Genomic DNA, 19,486 nt, shown 5'->3' on the forward strand with positions numbered 1-19,486 from the left:
CAAGGTCTGGTTCAAATTGGCTGAGCAACTCCTCACTCCCTCAAGCGTCAGTACCTAATGGCTTCCTGGCTGGATGACCGGGGTGTAACAATTGTTACAAATTGTTCCCTGCCCCACCTGAAGTTGAAAACGTATATTCAGACTGGTTCTGCGGATAGACTTGGAAAACGTTAGCTTTAAGTATTTCAATGTGAATGTTAGATTTAAGGGGTTTGATATTATATTTTACAAGATGTAATCTGTCACTAATAATAGGGAGATATCACATCCACAGTCGTCCGTTTCTACTCCCTCTTTCAGTGTCTATAAGGCAGAACTTCAATACTGTTTAAACTCCATCAAAAACTTGAAAAAATATTTCTAATGCACATTTTCTAACGCCGGCATCCAAAAATAAGCCAATGGGACTCCGCCTGCAGATACAGGACATCCTGTACTGCGGTGTCGCTCTCTCTCTCTCCTTGACAGCTGCTCCAACAGTTCTGTCGGAGCACTATCTGCGCAGGCTGTGACGTCAGAAGAGCGACGCGAACGGCGGCGCAGTATCTCGCTGTGTTTTGTGTAACCTAGTTATTTATAGACAGCAGGCTGCAAAGTGCCTGGCTTTTTCAGTTTGGGGAATTTAAAGTTGTTACCCTGAGTACTTTAATATTTAAAAAAATCGCAAAATAAATGAGAAATTCTATTTTCAGACGGTTTCATTAGGATTTTAATAATCACAATAAGACACCCAGTTAAAAGGATGATGCAAGTTTAATTATATTTAATAAAACTTTAATATATTACAAGTCACATTTATGCTTGTAATCGGCTTTGAGAGCATGACCTTTGCAAGCACCGCCTACCGCCTCAAGCAGTAGCGCTGCTTGCTGGTTTCAGAACTGAGTCTCTCGCAGGGATGTAACAGAAGAAAAAACAAAACATTTTCATGATCATTTGGAGGTTTTAAAGCAGTACGCGATAGACGCCAATGGGGAAGAAGAAAGACATGATCCAAGAAAAGTTTCTTTCGGGTAAGGAACATTTCTTATCTCTTCACCTGAACTGGTTGTGTACAAAGATTTAAGGCACAATTTTGTCGGAAAAGGCCCGTTTTCCAGTCGAGAGGCTCAACTGACGGTTGCGGGCTGAAATTTAAACGCTGTTCTCTGAGATGGTGTTTTTTATCTGATCGCTTCCGTTACTTTTAAGCTTCTCATGGTATAGGCTACATTGTAACCGGAAAATAACCATGTAACGTTTAAGGGTTATAGAAAAGGCTATACCCTCCACTGGCCAGTTTTTGCAATGAGGGGAAAGAAGATTTTTATAGGACTACAGTAATTTTAACCAAAATAGTGTATGATAATAGTAGGTACACTTAACAAAAGCAGATTTGCAATTACAGCAGTCCTATAGTTTCGATTTTTAGGTGGTGCTCTGAAGAGATTCTTTGTAACGTTATAACTCAAATAGTGAGAGTGACGCTGTTTCCGAGTCCATCGTCTGCACAGGGCTGATTTTCAATTCAGTTTATTTTTATATAGCGCCTTTTAAAACAGATTTGCCCCCATGCATTTAAAAAAGCTGTGTGACAATACATGACGTTAGAATACAGAAAGTGAAAAAGCCAGAAGACAACGGAGGAGAGGAAACAAAAGTGATTTTCGGCAAGCTATCGATAAAATAGTCCATGCTATTGGTTTTGTCACACGTTTAATATGGTGTCACTGATTGATATTTGCAACTTCTTGTCACGTTAGCAAGTTGCAGAATAATTTGCGAAAAATGAACCGGAGAATACATGAAGAAAGTACGAGGAAGTGCACTTTTAAAGGACAACAGGGAGCACTTTATCCGAAGGGTTGTGGGAGTTTGGAACAGCTGATATCCTGGCTTTGTTCAAGAAACTGCTGGATGAGATCCTCTGATCAATTAGCTATTACTGAATGTGGGGAAAAGTGCTCATTATCCACTAGTGCAGTGTAGTAGCCATGTGCTCTGCTCCTGCAACCCACCGTAGAGCACATCAAGTAGAGAAGTGGGTAGCTGTTTCACCGAATGAGTAAGGGGAAGGTTCAGAAAGGCCAGGTTATACAATGTCAGAGTGGATGTTTGCCGGAAATCCAGGGTTAACACTCCTGCTCTTGCAAACCTGTCTCATCCTGTAGTGTTGTGTCTGGTGTCACTCTAACCCCAGGTCCACCAACACCACTTAAAGCAGCAACTTGGTGTTCCTTAGAGATCTTCCATCTAAGTACTGAACAAACCTGCTTAGATTCTGAGATCTGGCAAGATCTGGTTACAAGGTAATAATGCCATTGCTGTTATTGGTTAAGAACATTAATAACCGTGTTACTGCTTTGAAGGCTGATGCAGTTGGATCAGAAAAAAAGGTTAGCTTAAATGATAAAACCTGAACTGCTATGCAAAGCGATTGTTGTTTAAGTCTGTGAAGTATAGTCAACATTTATTGTTTTTTTTTTTACAGTAGTGATCTGAAAAGTACACGGTCTCATTACTTGAACTCAAACATTTGCTCCCGCCCCAGCTGAAGAAAGCTGAATGAGTTCCGTCGTTTTCTGCCTTGTGTTCTCAGGAGATGGAGATGAAGGTGGGGGTCACAATGCCCACAAAAAGAAACACAAAAAGCACAAGAAACACAAGAAGAAGCACCACCAGGAGGAGGGGGGGCACAGCTTCTCCTCAGAGGCGCTGGAGTCCGACTCGGGAGTCGTCAAACCCCAGCTCAAGTTAAAGATCAAGCTGGGAGGACAGACGCTGGGAACCAAGAGGTAGCAAAGTCTTCATTCAGCCAGCTTAGTTCTAAACAGCATTCACACACCTTCACCTAGACTCCTTAATTTGAAACTAATCAATTGCAATCTCTGGGTTGCGCATTCAGCTTTATTGCATATCTTTATGCGAGGCAGGATACACCCTGGATGGGACACCAGTCCATCACAGGGCACACACACCGACACAAACGCATTCACACTAGGACCAGATAACAACAGACAATTAACTTACCAGGACATTCTGTAGTCAGAAACCCACATGAACACGAGGAGACCTTACAAATTGCAATTGATTACTGCAATTTCCCTCACGGGATCAATAAAGTATCTATCTATCAAACGCCACACAGATAGCATCCCAGGTCCAGAATTGAATCCCATAATGTTAACCACTGCGCCACCATGCCACCCTTTTATTACATATTTTTTAGTTAAATCACCTTAAATCTTAAATCGTGTCGCTTACTAAATTGGATGCTGTTATCTTAGAAGACATTATTAATTAAGTACAGTTGAAGAGGTAATATACATAAGGCAGTGAAGAATTAGTGAATTACATTATTAGAGATAGAAGTGCTGGAAGTGGCTAGTCTCCACTACAGTCAGTACAGATGTTTCTCTCACATATCTTGTCCAGAATGTTTTCCCTGACTCAGTTTTTAGTAATCTCTAAAAATAAAAGCTAATAATACTTTCATGTCATGCTTATCTGGAAGCACCGTTGTCTAATTATCGAAACAGTATTTTATTATAATCATTAATTAACTAATCAAGTCATTCACTAATGTTACATTTTTATTGCAGATTTGTCATCTGGATAATGTACAGACATGTTTTTGTCTTGTGTGTGTAATCAATTCCAAAGCAAAACATCTCAACTTTCCTGGGTAAAAATGTTGTATTTGAATGTGATTTAAATGTCCATTTTTCAAGTATATCAAGCCTTTTGTTTTCTGCGTTTCGCATTGGTATCATGTATAAAACTACAACTCCAGTTTTCTAGTCAATATCTTCCGTGTTTTGTGTGAGCAGCGTTCCAACCTTCACTGTGGTGCCTGAGGAGAATCGGTCTCCGTCTCCTCTGATGATAGTGGATGACGACGAGGAGCCCACAGAGGGGGTCCCCATTGAGCAGTATAGGGCTTGGCTTGGTAAGGATTTGAACTGTTAAGTTTCATTACACAAAAGGGCTCATCATTAAAATCATGCTTCAATTTATTTAATAAATTTGGGTGACTTCATCGTATTGAGACACAGTATAGAATTGTTTAACCATACCTGAGCTCTTAAACATTCCAGCTACTTTATTTCTGATAAAAAATATAGTATCAGTCTTTGTATGTATGGTGTCTTTACAGTATTTCCTTTTCCATACATGTACTTTGAACATGGCAGCGAGTTGGAAAGATAGTTTAAAACCCCAATCAATGTACATTGCAGTTCACTTAGGTAGCTTAATGGCTATCAGTCCTGTAAATAACAAAGATGGGTTGAACCTTTTGGATAGGTGGACTGGGCTTTGTTTTGGAACCCACCTAACTTGTACCTTGTCTTGCTTTGAGGACAGATGAGGACAGTAACCTGGACCCCTCTCCCCTGCCCGATATGGACTCCGAGTCCCTGCTGGGGGGCCCCGAGGATGAGGAGGAGAAGTGGCTGGATGCCCTGGAGAAAGGAGAGCTGGATGACAACGGAGAGCTGAAGAAGGAGATTGACGAGTCTCTGCTCACAGCCAGACAGGTAGGGGAAATCTGGTAGGGAGTGTGGACTGAGGGCTCAGTTCTGTTTCTCCACGTGAGAGCTTGTCCACACAACACTGACTCACCTGGACCAAGAATTAGACGTTCTGGGAATCAAGTGGCTTCTTAAAGATTGTGTTTTTTCTGTGTACACATTTCATATGTGTACTGTTTTTGGGTGGGGGGTTCTGTCCTCTTATAGGGGAAAGACTTTGGTTTCATTATGGAGTTAACTCTTGTGGGTTTTTTGGAGTGCTAATTATCCTCTCGGTGATAACGTGGCATTCTGTTGTGTTTAAGCGACATGTACCATCGCTCAATGCACATATTTCAAGAACAGAATAAAGGGCTGGGACCGTGTGATGAAGTCATTATGTCAGTCTTTATCTCTGGTGGCTAGTGGTAAATTGAATCTTCAGACTGCATTGCTTTGGGTAGGCTATATAGCAGACTTGCAAACAGACATGAGAAGCTCAGAGTATGATCTGCATATAGGCTCTATAAATATACTGTGCACAAAGTTGTTACAGACACACCACTGTAAATTGCCAGACATGTTTTCACAAAGCACTAAGAGTTATGGCCATTCATAAGTATGTTTTTTGTGTCTTTACAGTCAAGAGTTGAAAGTGAGCTTTTCACCTGTACATGTTCAGTTTGAGCATTCATGTTTTGATTAAAAATGTTCACTTTACATGTATATCATACAGTATATGGATACGTACTATATGTAGATATAAAATACATTATTGAAAGGGGATGAATGCTTCACTATTTTTGTATAACATTTTCATTGCAAGCAATCAAGCATTTTTTAAATCAGAACAGTCAATCACCTTGGCCACTACTACTCTTTAATGTCTGTGGTAAGCAAAATTAACGTTATGTATACGTTCTTTTGAGATCTGTTTATGAATTTACCACTAGATTTATTTTTAAATGACACTCATGACAGAAATTAGAAAACTTTTTGGAAATGTACACGTTCAGAATGTACATTTCTTAAAGGCACCGGAGACTGCTCACTTGGCTGTGTGCATTCTTTTCCGGTCTCTAGAGGGCGCTGTTGCACAAGCAGCAGAGCCAGCCCCTGCTGGAGTTGCCCATGGGCTACAAGGCGAAGGAGATGACGGAGGAGATGATGCAGAAGAGGGAGGAACGGGCCCGGAAAAGGCGCCTGCAAGCTGCCAAGAAGGCGGAGGAAAACAAAAACCAAACTATCGAGAGACTGACCAAAACCAGCAAAGCCAAAATCAAGACCATGAGGGAGAAGAAGTCCAAGCAGTCCCAGGTCCCCATGATCCGCTACACTGACTCTTTCCAGGGGACGATGATCTCCTTCCCCCAGGGGGTGCCCACTCCAGTGGTCACAAGCCCGTGCCCCACCCCTGTAGCAGTGCACTGCGGGGTCACCGGATGCTCAAACCTTAAAAAATACTCCTGCTCAAAGACCGGGACGCCCCTCTGCAGTCTTGAATGTTACAAGAAGAACCTGCTTGTTCAGCCTGTTGCTTGACTGCTCCGTCAGAGGGAGGCAAGAGAGTTTAACTGTGCTAGTTTAAAGGCAGTGGCATTAAAAGCTCAACAAGAACTTATCCTGTGCATCTCTCTCTCTCGATCAGGGATTGTAGCTTCAGTTCAAGCATAATTTATTGTAATGTTTCTGTCATAGGTTATTGTCTGTAGTAGAACTGGAAATGCAATCATGGAAGTGTATGAAGAATGGGGGAACAAAAAATGTAAATCATTGCAAATGTAAAGAAAAAATGTATTTATTTAGTGTCATAAAGAATATCGCATGTGGTGTAGATTTCTGTGAACTGGAATACCAAACTTATTTTTGTACATAATAAGATAGACGTTTCTCAAAAGATACTGTTTGAGTTTTGTTTTTGTTACCAATAATTCCCAAATGCAAACACCACAAATGTGTTGTCTTTACACCCGAGGGTGTTAACGGGGACATCTTGAAGTCAGATTGTGTCAAATGGTATAGTGACCATATCCACTTATAGAAAAAGCAGTCTGATAACTTTTTTTTGTTGTGACCATACAAACTATAATGGGAAATGCATCCTGTGAGACAAAATCATATTGTCACAAGAAAGTTGTTCTTTCTTGATGAATAAAAGATAGATAAATGGACCTGCAGTTTAACTGAATGAACTTATATTATAGTTATGCTGGATAAGAAGTACTCCATAGTACCAACCATTGAACAAACCTATATTACAGCACCTAACCAAACAGCATTTATATCTTGTTCTGTCCAGGTTTCGTCAGATGGTCAGAAATGCGGAGTACACTGAAAATTAAGCAAAACATTAATTACCTTCATTCTTGAACTTTGTTGATTAGAAATGTTAATTACAGGGGAAGAAATGCTTTTGCAAAAATGGCTTTTAATTAACAGTGATGAGGTACATGAGGTACAAACAGCAACATTTCAAAAAAGGGAAACATTTCTCTCAAAATAGTGTTTAAATAGCATATAAAAGGGCTTTCTTCAACATAAAATTCAAAGTAGTTAATTTTAAGAGGCTTCATTGACCACATGATACAATACATCATAAAATACAACAGCATCTATGTTTTGGTACAAAAGGGAGAAGATGTCTTAAAACATCTGGTCAATGACAGAATGGGTTCACGTACAGAACATAGTGGGAGGAAGTGGCCTCATTTGCTCTGAATACTTTTCTGCACACCACGCCATACTCCTAAATAAAGATAAGGTAAAACAGAGACATTTTATGTCTCTATTGGGTAGGCTTTTTTAGATAAAGACATGATATAAAAATATAATAAATATAAGGATAAGCACAATAATTTTTCTGGAACTATAAGACAGCCTGTCTGTAAAACAAAGGTTCAAGGGCTTCAGCAATTTTAATACAGTAGACCCTGAAATTACAGTATGTAGAGACACAGAGCTGTCAACAAGGTTAGGTGTGAGTCTCAAACCAACACCTGAAGTCAGGGATCAAACCGACTACACTTGAATCTCCACATTGATTAATCAATAAGTTCAAAAGTGTTTTTCTAGCAGCAAGAACTCCCTTGTACTGATTGATGGCAGCCTGACTGCACAGGGGTACACTGATCAAGTCCTGCGGGCACATCCTGCAGAATCCCGATTGCAACAGAACAAACACACATCCTCGTGCTGCTCTTGTAACTCCAGCGTTCTTGCAAGATAACAACAACCCAGCCAGATACCAACTAGTTTGCAGAATAGTTTTCTGGAACTGCAACGTATGGTGTGTATAAAAAAAAACAGTTCGAGGGCTTGTAAACAAGGTCTCTTCCTCACGAGGCTAGACCAAAAGAGAGCCGGAATGCCATCTCCACTGGGACCTCAGCCACCGAGTCATGAAAGCACACGTAGAATTCTTGAGGAGTAGGCTCGAGAAGCATCCTTCTGCGGCACAAAAAAAGTAACAAGAAACCAAGAGGATGAGTCTTAAGACTGAACACATTTTTCGCAGTGTTTGCAGATCACAAATATGTTGCACTGAATACTTTGCATGGAGCTGTTAGTTTAAAACAAGGGGGGTTGCCTAGCTCTTCATCTGTTTCTGAAAGAATACTACTACGTGCCAGCAGCCTAACTGAATCGCAAAGTGTTTATCATTTCAACTCTGTCTGGGTTCTCAAAAGCCTCTCTGTGAAAGCTCTCGTACTGAGCTGATTAATCACTTCACAGCTGCTGTCTTTGAAAAACAGAAGAGAGTACTGACAGGAGATCCTTCTGCAGAATGGGGAGATAGAGGCATGTGACAGTCCATTCATCAATGATCTCTCCTGTGCCGAACGCTGCGTACCCAATAACCCAGTAGGTCATGCTAGGAGGAGGCTTCCTCTGGTCAGTCCAGTTCTCGGGCTTGCACTGGAACAGAACCCCGTGCTCCTTCACTGACCCAAAACCACGTACGTTCTGAAGCTCATCCGCAGCCTTCCTGTCCTGGAGGGATGGAGGTGAACATCAGTGGAGAAGCTGGTACTTTTCACAGCACTATCACAGGCATCAGTACCATCCCATACTAGACTGATGGTAAAAAAAACAACTCTAAAGGACCAGCTTGTTTGTGCAGTAGCACCTGATAAAGGGGAAAATTCACTCATGCCAGACTGTTTTACCATCTGTGCTGTGGACACCCGAAGAAGGCTCCACAGCCGAAACATCGTGTTTTCTTTCTTCTCTTTTAAGCATGGAATAAACCTATTACTTGTTCATTTACAGCCTACTCATGCTGACGCAGCTACCCACCTGAATTGTTTTAATATCTGTTTAATCTCAGGATCTCTACCTCCTGGATAGGTGTCCTGTATGGCAGGGGTCTCCAAACCTGGAACTCAAGAGTCCCAGTCCAGAAAATATTTATAGGTAGTCTTGAAATAATCAATTTCTAATGATCAGAACAATTTAATCATGATCAATTGCACAGGTGGTGTGTTCAGCAAGTCATTTAGAGATCACTGGGAACAAAAAATGGAATATCCCCCAGACCTCAATAACCAGAGTCACATTCATTAAACAAATTCTTGCTAAACAGACAGTAACTTAAACATAACCCAAAGGTATTTATAACCTTTAAACAAAAAATACTTAGGTTGTCCCATAAGACTAACTGAATGGGATACTTCAGAACCGGGGTTAGGGAGGTCTTACTATATTGAATAATATAGTCAGGTTTCAGTAATTGCTGAAATGTGATACAAAAAAGTATTTTCTTATAAAGTACAATCCCTAGAAATAATGAGGAAACATTATGCTTGAAACAGGTAACAGACAGATTGAGGGCGTGGCGCAGCGCGTCCTGACAGTTTAAAAACACGCAGCGTCGGGCTCTCACCTCTGACAGGAGGCTCCGCTGGAACACGGCTCGGATGGACAGGCAGCACCGGTGGAAGTTCCTGATGAGCTGCGGGTGGATGGAGCCACTCAGCTGCGCCACCTCCCTGTGGGTGGGGGAGATGAAGATTCCCTGAACTGTCTCCATGCACACATAGTGGAACAGCGTGTTTTCGGCACCAGAGGTCAGCCTGCAGCAGGGAACAGTCAGATCAAAAACAGCCCACAGAAAGCAGATTTAACCATTACGCACTGAATTCCCACAATTTCTGTTCTGACTATAGTAATTAAAAATCAGGGTTAACCTGTTTAAAACTAAATTAGCTTTGACATTTTCTTCTACGGAATCCGAAATTCCTTGTAATAATGAAGTTATACCTTAGACCCCCGGCCTCGTCATAATGTAACACTTTAAAACTCACAAAAACACACATACAGTACATCACCTAACAAAAAAAAATGCATTTACAAATAAAATCAAATGTCTGAAGACTGCTTTTCACATTACAACTACACTTAAACTTTAATTAACACATTCTGTTTAAAATCCGTTTAAAATGCTTTTGATTTTTAGCGGCAAAGTTGCGATATAAACATTTTCAAACATTTTATAATGTGAATTCATTTCTATGCTGAAAAGAGAAGAGATGTGACGTTTCCTCAGGGGTCACCTGAAGAAGGCTCCACAGCCGAAAAGTTGTGCCTCTTTTCATTTCAGCTTGGAATAAACCTTTTCTTGTTCCTATTACTCATTTTTTGCAGAGGAGAGCACACTCACTTCAGTGTGTTATACATTTCCTCGGTCTCTCTTTCATTAAGGCTTTTTTTCAGCGTCCCCAGGTAGAAAGGATTAGGGTGCTTCTTCTTGGGGATCTACAGTAATGCAACACAGAAGCAAATACAATCAAGCCAATATAGTTATCCATTAGTCTACCCATTCATCTGTGCACCACAGGTTATCATTACGGTATGGCTATTGTTTATGATGGACAAGGAAGACTGAGGAAGGAGTGGCTCATAAAATGGCACTTTGTAGTCTTGTCAAATAGCAAGCTGGTAAAGAAGGAGAAGTACAGCAACATGTCTGACAGTAGTAGGGGTTAGCAGCCAGAACTGGTAGGTGCAAAAATAAAAATCTTGTGACAAATATTAAGACTAACAATGGCAAAGAATAAGTGACTAAGAGTCACTAAGTGACAATGGCAAAAAAATGAAGCTGACATATTAGTTGCCGAGGTGTTAATACGTTATTGAAGCACTACAAATGGAGGGCTCGTGTTTTTGGGAAGGGGGTGTTACCCTGAACAGGGACCCGCTGCCTGCACTGCCGTCGGAGCCCCCAGATCCCTGCGAGTCCCTGCGCCCCAGCTTCCTCGTGGAGTCGGGCGTGGAGTGGGGGCTCAGGCCCGGGTTGAAGGACAGGTTGTCGAGCGGGCCCTCGCTGCCGCTGTCCGAAAGACTCCTCTGCGGGCTGGGCCGGCGAGTCCTCAGCGCCGGCTCCCCGAACAGCACCCTCCGGCCGGTGGGCGAGGTGGCCTTCGAGGAGCCGGGCAGTTTGCCGAAGACCGGGGAGCTGGTGATGCTGTCCAGTCTCTCCCGGCCGGAGGGGAGGAACCAGTCGGCACAGGACAGGCAGGGCATGGGAGGGGCTGCCAGCCTCTCCTCGATGCTCCTGTCCAAGCCCTCCAGCTGGAGCAGGGTGGCTTTCACCTGATCCACGTAGATGCAGTCCGGTCCCGGGTTCCCCAGGGCTGCAGACGCACACCCTCCTGCCTCTAGCAGCACGCACTGCATGAAGTGTCTCTGAAGCCAGACAGACACGGGAGAAGAGCCCATGAGATCAGCACAGCTTTGTACACACAGCACTCCCCTCCAAACCACTCCCGGCGCATGTATGAAACTGTACGTACTTTCAAATTCAGTGGATCCGATAGTGCTTTCTTCGGCTTGTCCCTTTGGTTGCTTCACCAAAACAAATTCGTTCAAACTCAAGGTGGAGTCGCATCAGGCTAGAGCTCATCACAATTTCTATAGTGTTCAGCTTTCAGAAATAATGGCAACAGCCCCTAGACAGAATGCTAGCCCATCACAAAGTAACTCTCATCAATACAGTACTGGTACTCAGGTATAGTACACAAATGGGTGGATTAGAACAATTCAGGACAAGCAGCTGTGTCTGCAGCTGCACCTGAACCCCAAAACCATCCAGTTAGGAGACCAGAGCTCTTAACAGCGCTAATCTATACTGCCCCCCACATATCCTCTAAGTTTGGTCCTTCTATGATAGGGACAAACTTCTACTAGGATTAAACTGGCAGCATCACAGCTTTTGGACGACAAGTCAGAGATCCACAAGATCTACAAGATTTACAAGCCAAAAAAAAGAATAAAGTCAAAGCTATCAAACATATCAAACTATGACACTACATTAACATTTATATTACATGAACAGCAGCTGGGTGTTAGATTGTCTGGGTCGTAAAAAAGAAACATTTTCCTCTTCTTGGCCTTAATGCATGCACATGCTGTTCAGAAATGAAAGGAATGACAACACCTTGGGCTTCACACTAGGTTCACTCCAGTCAGTCAGACTGCCTCCGGTGCAACACAATGTTCTGGACTTTGCTTTGACAGCAGTCAGAGGGTGATCAACCACAAGCACCAACATATAAAAGGGAAAGCAGGAAGTCACCAGGCTTGGGATTAGTTTAACAGGAATGTGCGCTATTCAGACAGCAAGAATAGAAACAGCAGGGGACGGTAACATAAAGAATGAGGAATATTTAGAATATCTACCAAAACAGATCACTATGTTTCATTATGAGTGTTTTCTCCGCCGTTTTGGATTTTCTTCAGCACAATGTAAAGTTACATGGAAACAAAGATGTGCATTACACCTTTCCCCATACACTGGGATATTTTCTCACGCAACGTGATCCTTTTGAGGAATATTGCCAGATTTCTTTAACACTGGGATGAGGGGGAGAGAAAGTGTTTACCAGCCCGACAATGAGCAGAAAGCAGCGCCCGTTGGGCTCGCTGTATCCTGGGGCGGCCGGTTCCGCGCTGGGCTGAGACTGGCGTTGAGGAAAGACCTCCCTCCAGATCACCAGCTGCCCGATCCTCTGCTCTGTGGCCAGGGGCAGCAGGCAGTAGTGGTGACAATAAAGTGCAATGTCCAGCAGGTCCTCCTTTGGCAAATGGTTTCCAATCAAATAGCCCTGCAAAACAAAACAAACAAAAAACAAAACGAAGAAGGACCTTAATGCATGAAACAAAACAGCCCTCTGGATGCACTGTAGAATCACAGCCAAGCTCTTTGTATTCTCCCCCTGAGTTAATTCCTATGGAATTGGAAACCATCAATAAGAAATCACTGCCACTCTGGTGAGTTACTCCTGGTAAGTTACTCTACAGTCCTGGTAAGAGACTGCACACCTTTCCAGTCTATGAAGACATTAAACGTCTTTTGTGTACCACTTAATGAAATGTCGGCTTATACCTGATTTGTGTACAGCGCATCTCTAAAATCTACAAGCAAAGCGAAAATGTTTTATATATATAAGTGCTAAAAGGTCTTGTCATAAAGTGGTGCCTGGGCAGAGAGACGATGATAAAGAAAGTGGTTGTACTGGAAGACAAGTCAAATCTTTTATCTGAAGCACAGACATTCCCTCAGCTAAAAAAGAGAGGAGACCTTCATTTCCAGCACTGGTAAGAACGTCCAAATGAGTACTTTGTTTAGGTGATACAGAAATCCCCCGGCTTAATAAATATTTGAATCAAAGTTGCTCAGCTATGATCTGCAATTAGAGCTACTGTAGACCCCAGAGATGCATGGAATACAATTTCAATGTAATTGCATCCATGACAGGACTAAAAAAAAAAGAAGCTGGATACTATCTGTTACCTACTGGAAGCTCAGTGTTCACACTTTTAGACCAGGGACAAGCCTCACCTTGTAAAACAAGCACGAGCCCAGAATCACATAAAGCCGTCTCATGTCATAGTAATCTTCAGACTGAAGATAAAGGGAGGACAAAAGAGTTAACACACAGCCATTCACATGATTGAACAGCACAAACTTAGACGTTACAGGAACGGGTTTCTGCTAAAGGAGATGGCTTGACTGGTTAATTATCTGTAAGGAGTGACAACCTAAATAATTTAGCTGAGGCACTCAGAGAGCTACCTGAGAAGGACCTATCCCTTTCTTCTTTGTCACCTTGAAAATTAGCTATCTTTTTGTAAAAAGCATTACTCCAATTGTTATGCTAAATTGGGCTGTTCAGAGAATTGCACACCGCAACCTACTTCACATGTGAGAGAGATGGTTTCATAAAGAGCCTTATAAAATACATTTATAAGGTACTCGTTGACATATTTCTTTGAAAATTATTTAATCACTGCTTGTATACACTGCAATAGGGATGTAATTCATTTAACATTTTTGTTACATTGTGAACCAAAAACTAAAAGTGCTAAATGATCACAGCAAAAACCCGAGAAACTATCAAGTGCAAATCCAAATGAAAGGAGGTCTCAAAACAGGAACAAACGGGGATCACACACGTGTTAAAGATGAGAAAAAGACACCTGACCAATCTGTCAAACTTTCTGCACTAGCAGAACCTAATGTGGTCGAAGTAAGTCTAGCAATTTATTCTTTTTCTTTTTTTGAAAACATATGGGGTTGAATGGGATTTGTGGCAGGTTATAACTGGTTCAAGGCTCAGTACTGCAACAGGTATAGTTTTGTCTGTGACAGAATGACAGCAATAGGAATCTCCCAAAAGGTTTTACTGAACTCGCTCACACCCTCCTCTCCAAACCACCATTTTCAAAGTATTTTTATTAGGAATAAATCATTGGATTTATCTTTGGGTGTTCTGACTTGTCTGCATTCAATCACATGAAGACACGGGTTGTTAACTTCCCCATAAAGGCTTCTGTGTTTGCCGTGTTCAGACTGGCGCACCATGATTGTTACTGCCTGCTGGGGACGTGAGGAAGCAGCGATTTGCATCCTTCCAATTCAGCTTTGCTTTAAAAAGTTTCAAGGCAAACGTTCACACAGATACCAATAACAGGAATGCAGATGCAAATGGAAAATTCAACACAACAGGAAGGCAAAGGACGAACAATTCAACAGCTTTGCAGGTGGTCAATTTTCTAGCAATTACCAGAAATGGAGCAAACTGGAAACTGGTAGGCAATGATGTAACAAAGCCAAGTGCGCTAAAAAGGATGAAGCGTCAATTTAAAAACAAAAATAAGAAAATAATACATGTTTTACTGCCAGGGGAATTTTGAAAATTTCTAAACCAATTTAATAATTTCAGCTTACATGAAGCACCACATAAATGAGAACCACATGCTCAAAATTGCAATGTCTGTTTTCAGAGTGAGACTGAATTAAATTTTACATCCACCTGCCAATGGTAACTTATAGACCTATTACTTGAGGGTAGCTTTCTGTTTGCCAGAGTTGACCTGCTTCTAGCCAGCATAATCAAATACTGGATCTGTACTATGTAAACCAAAATTTTGATCTAATCTGGGCTTTAGTTTTGAATAGAAGTTAAAAAGGGCAGGATAACAAGAATAAAAAAAAATGTTCAAAAGGGCCATAAGAGTTAAACTATCTTTTATTTACCATGTCTCCGAAATCTGATGATTCAAAATCAGACAAAACTGTATCGATTTCCACCTAAAAGCAAATTAAACAACATAATAATGTTAAGGTAGAACAAACGAGCATTATACAGTTAAATATATATGCTTACTGCATTTTGTTCTCAATGATGCCAAATTAAGATGTGATGATAAAGTTTGTCGCAGCTGAGAGACTTTCTCAAAATAATTATTAATCTTGTGGAAAGGAAAATATAGAAGGAGCTGAAAACATTCTGTAAACTTCCAGTGAATCGACTTGCAGGGAACCCATAGAAAGAACGTTTTTATTTTATTCGCAAAGCACATATTTATTAAAAGGAATGCCGATCTGGGTTTACTGAGATCAGGATATAAAAGGGGGGTTTAACTTTAACCTGGCAGGGCACTGCATTCCCACTGAGGTATAAAACCTTCAGGGCTGCGATTGTGATTTTGGTTCAGCTGGAATTAATGCAGTTTTTCAGAGACATCACCCAGGTGATCTGACCAACCTCATAAACAAACAAGGCATGACTACTAAAATAAACGGCAGTCGAAAGTTGTTCCAAAGTTGCACAGTACTATAGAACGTTAAAGCTGCAGATAATTTGAGTAAATTAAATACAATAATAATCATCATTATGGATGAAGTTAAAAATGCATGAAATGTGGAAGGGTTAGTGACATGAGTTACAGCAAGGTCAAGGTCACTGTAAAGTTTGAGCAGAGAGATTTCTACTGTAAATACAGAAAAAGAAATGTAACTGAACATACTCCATGCAATCAAATATAGAGTCTATACTTTATTTAGGTTCGTTCTCAATTCACTTACCAAATCTTCCGACTTGGTTAAATGCTACACTGTGAGGGCAACTTAAGATAAATTGTTAAGTATGAGGATTTTCAAGACTTTCGGAGCTATAACTACATAACAGCAGGTGGCAGCATGACCACAGAACACTGGAACACAATCCAATCACCCCCATGAACTGCAGTTTCACGTTTGAGAGTGCTTTCCATAAACCACATTGAGAATAAACTTTCTGCTTGAAATAGAGACTGATGAAAGTCGAAGGTGGTTAAGTCTACAGCTGCAGTCACTTCAGTTTAAAAGGAATCAGAACTGAGAAACGCAGCACTGGCTAGATAATACCACTGCCAACTGAAAGATCTATTCTTCAGTTGGAAATAAAAACGACACAAAACATTGTCAGGCGGCAACAGTCAGTTACAGATGGAATTTACCTTGATCTCCTGGGGTAATGTCAGCCAGCGCACTGCGGGCAAACTGTTCAAAAACAAATTACTAGAAATATCGAGCGGCTGAGAGCTGGGGCTGCCATTCGGCTTAGGCAGCTGGATGAGCTGCTGGAAGAACAGGCAGAAGAAATGGTCCAATCGAGGCATGTTGTCAGCCTCACAGAAAGCACTGCACAGGGAAGAAGAAGGAGAAGCTTCAGGACAACATCCAGCTGTACCCGGTGACTCTGAACTACCTCCAAAAGCAGCCTTGGACACCTGTCCTCATTCTATAATCCATCATACACAAGGCTTCAGATGTCCAGGAGCACAAGAACACATGAAGTCATGGAAGAAAGGAGTGAAGCAAAACAAACCTGTCTAAGGAGCTGTACATGACTTTCAGTGTCCGGACCAAACCGCCAACCACATTTTTCAGGTGTAGAAGTGGAACCCTTGAAAAAAAAAAACAATTAAAAATAGCGGAGATAATAACACAACTCTAAGCTATAAACAGTACTTAAGCCTAGGTACTTTAGTGTTGCCTCTTCTTTGCCTATTAAAAGATGCGAGACGATTATTCTTCATGTACTGGGGTGAAGATGTCAAGTACAGTACCTGGAGCCTAACTATATGCAATTTAGTACCGAGTTCAGTAACAACAAAAAAGCTTGTCTGGATAGATGACATACAGTACAGTATATGACAAACATACATCCTAAATAGGTAGGTTAGACACTTTTTCATGATTTTCACAAACTAGTTTGACGGATATATGGACTGCACTGACCATGCTTCACCTATATTACACTTTTGACAAGACTCCTGCCTGGTGAAGCATGTCCAATGGTAGCCAACTTACTAGATGCTGAGTCATTCTGCAGTGAAATTTAAACACTTAAAATTCCTGTGACACCTGTGCCTTTAAAAACGTTTTGAAAGCAAAATTCACAAAAAAAGGACCAGGAATTCTGTAGCTATTATATCCTACTTTAAGGATTAAGCAAAATATGGACATGCAGGAAGCGGTAGTTCTAATTGGGAGGAGGGGGGGAAGCTTTTACTCTAAATTAAATTCAAGCTTGGAGTTGACAGCTCGCACCCTCACCTTTCTGCAGGCAAGCCGATGACCAGCAGGTTGTCTCCTTCTTTCCAGTAGCCCACATGGACCAGGTGCTTACCCAGCAGCAGTGTAGAGCTGAGACAACAGAGAAAATGACCTACTGTACCGATGCACCTCTTACTTACTGTCACAGGCAGTTCCAGCCATTTACATATTCGCACCTATGCACAGAGGAACTGAAATGCACACTGCACTTTTCCAAGAGGAAAACCTCTTGCCAAGGAAAGTCAGCCTGGTAATTACAACGGGAAGCCATTCGCAGTGACCAAGGGGTTATGTGGAGGGATGCTGGGAAACAGGCACAAAAAGAGCGGAATTTACTCTCCGCTGACAGCTGGTGAGCGTACTGGTGCACTATGGCTCCCGTTGCATCATCCAGGTGGGTGCTGCACATTGGTGGTGGTGGAGGGGAGTCCCCATTACCTGTAAAGCGCTTTGAGTCTAGAAAAGCTCTATATAAGTGTAAGGAATTAGAATTCACGTCTGCGGCACGGGATGGGAGGGCAGTGGTTTTCTTCCCTGAGCTTTCTCTTAGTTTCTAAACCTATGTCTTCACATTATCGTGATAGAAATATCCAGGCTGTTTTTTTGTTTATTGCAGGGACTCCAATTAGTCACACCAGCTTTGAACACGAGACAGAAAGTTAAGTTGAATCAAAGCCACAGCCCTGTATGGGATGAATTTATTTAGTGCATGCATGGGTGGCGGTTTAGATCTATACCTGACAATCTGTCCTCCAGTCACACCTTCGAGCATGTCACAGAGAGTGAGAAATATTCCCCTTACTCCCTTCAGCTGCTTAGAGGCCTCAGATACTGGATACTGGTAGATAATTTCTTGCTGTGAGAAAAGAAGGAGTTAATTCAACAGGAAACAAAAACTCTGTACAGAAACCTCTGCCACATCTGACAGTAGAATGTAACCAATAAGTAACAACCTATGTCCAGCTCTCAGAGTTGAGATATAAATATATATATTTATTTATATAACTAATAAATTATTCTTATTCTTATTCACAGCAGTATAAGTAGTGTGGACTGCTAAGTCTCTCCTAATCCAGGTCTTGAAATAATTTAAAATAAAAAATGCAGGAATTATCCTTCCAACCTGTTCAAAAACCAACTGCCTGCATTTTTAGTAAGAACAGAGTTGCTCATGAATAGAATTTAGCTAGCAGCTAATTAGGATTTTTTTATACAACCATTTAAGTTTAAAACGGTAACTGGCAACCAAGCAAGTTTAATGAGAGACATTCTGCCTCTGATCTGAGCTCTACAGAACTCTTCCAGCGACCCAGCTTCACAACCAAGGAAACGAGAAGCAAAACAAACGATCTGTTTGAAAGAAGCACAGCACAGGTCTTCCCTGAGCTTTGCAGAATGGCCTTTTATGTTGCTGACAAACACAGACATGGAATGTTAATGACAAAACTGTCCCTTAAGTAAAACATTGTTAGAGGAAAATGGCCTAAAGAATGTTCTCAAGAGAAATTATCTCTCAGCTCCTTTTTGTGTGATTTCTCTCCGTCTCATTAACCTAGATTTCAAATCATAAAGACTTGAACAAAGAATGTCCTTAATTCTTTGGCTCCAATAACAGCACCATTTCGGCGCAGAGAAAATAAAAAAATAAAAACTTGGAAAAATCTTAATTAAAAAATAAAAGACACATCGGTACAGGAAATAACAAGTCTTAAAGACTTTGCAAGTCTGCTTTTCTAAGATGCTGTAAAACATGGCCATAGCACAGTGGAAATCAAATTACGGAGAGACTTTCAATTTAAATTCATTTAACATGCTTGCATGGTAAGCAAAGCAGATGAATTTGTGCCACCAAGAAACAAAATACACTGAGGCTAAGAAATGAACTGGACTCAATTATATACATTTACCAGCTGCTAGCTCATCAAACTCAAGCAGACATGCAATACTTATGATGCAAGATTTCTATTTTACATTAGTTACAATGGTGGCATGACCTTAGAGGTTTCACAAAAGAGCGCTGCAGTTCTTAAAATTATATGCGCAGCATCAAATGCTCCTTGTAACACAAGATTTCACCTGCAGCCTAAGGCTCTGCTTCTCATCTGTTTTTATA

At 41.3% G+C, this 19,486-nt stretch overlaps 2 protein-coding genes across 4 annotated transcripts in view; one reads left to right on the forward strand and one right to left on the reverse strand.

Annotated features, from left to right (window-relative positions):
- The first annotated feature begins 519 nt into the window (after window positions 1–519).
- ino80b (INO80 complex subunit B) lies at window positions 520–6,387 on the forward strand. The gene is made up of 5 exons (XM_088624709.1): window positions 520–1,013; window positions 2,579–2,774; window positions 3,810–3,928; window positions 4,345–4,517; window positions 5,574–6,387. The coding sequence occupies exons 1-5, from the start codon at window positions 971–973 to the stop codon at window positions 6,030–6,032; spliced, it is 990 nt and encodes a 329-aa protein (XP_088480835.1). The 5' UTR covers window positions 520–970; the 3' UTR covers window positions 6,033–6,387.
- Window positions 6,388–6,898: 511 nt separating this feature from the next.
- The window catches only part of intu (inturned planar cell polarity protein), a 32,850-nt gene continuing 20,262 nt past the window's right edge, over window positions 6,899–19,486 (reverse strand). For 2 of the 3 annotated variants that reach the window (XM_088624696.1, XM_088624684.1), the window contains exons 5-16: window positions 18,111–18,229; window positions 17,374–17,463; window positions 16,643–16,720; window positions 16,272–16,455; window positions 15,028–15,081; window positions 13,330–13,392; window positions 12,371–12,592; window positions 10,671–11,174; window positions 10,150–10,244; window positions 9,373–9,562; window positions 8,341–8,480; window positions 6,899–7,937 (exon numbers count right to left, since the gene is read on the reverse strand). In XM_088624696.1, the coding sequence (XP_088480822.1) occupies window positions 7,826–7,937; window positions 8,341–8,480; window positions 9,373–9,562; window positions 10,150–10,244; window positions 10,671–11,174; window positions 12,371–12,592; window positions 13,330–13,392; window positions 15,028–15,081; window positions 16,272–16,455; window positions 16,643–16,720; window positions 17,374–17,463; window positions 18,111–18,229 (1,851 nt within the window). In that variant the 3' untranslated portion in view covers window positions 6,899–7,825. The remainder of the gene's footprint in view (window positions 7,938–8,340; window positions 8,481–9,372; window positions 9,563–10,149; window positions 10,245–10,670; window positions 11,175–12,370; window positions 12,593–13,329; window positions 13,393–15,027; window positions 15,082–16,271; window positions 16,456–16,642; window positions 16,721–17,373; window positions 17,464–18,110; window positions 18,230–19,486) is intronic. The other variant, XM_088624694.1, reaches the window with a different exon arrangement.

Source organism: Lepisosteus platostomus, chromosome 1 (genome assembly GCF_059453375.1).
Source record: "Lepisosteus platostomus isolate fLepPlt1 chromosome 1, fLepPlt1.hap1, whole genome shotgun sequence".
NCBI classification, from domain to species: Eukaryota; Metazoa; Chordata; class Actinopteri; order Semionotiformes; family Lepisosteidae; genus Lepisosteus; species Lepisosteus platostomus.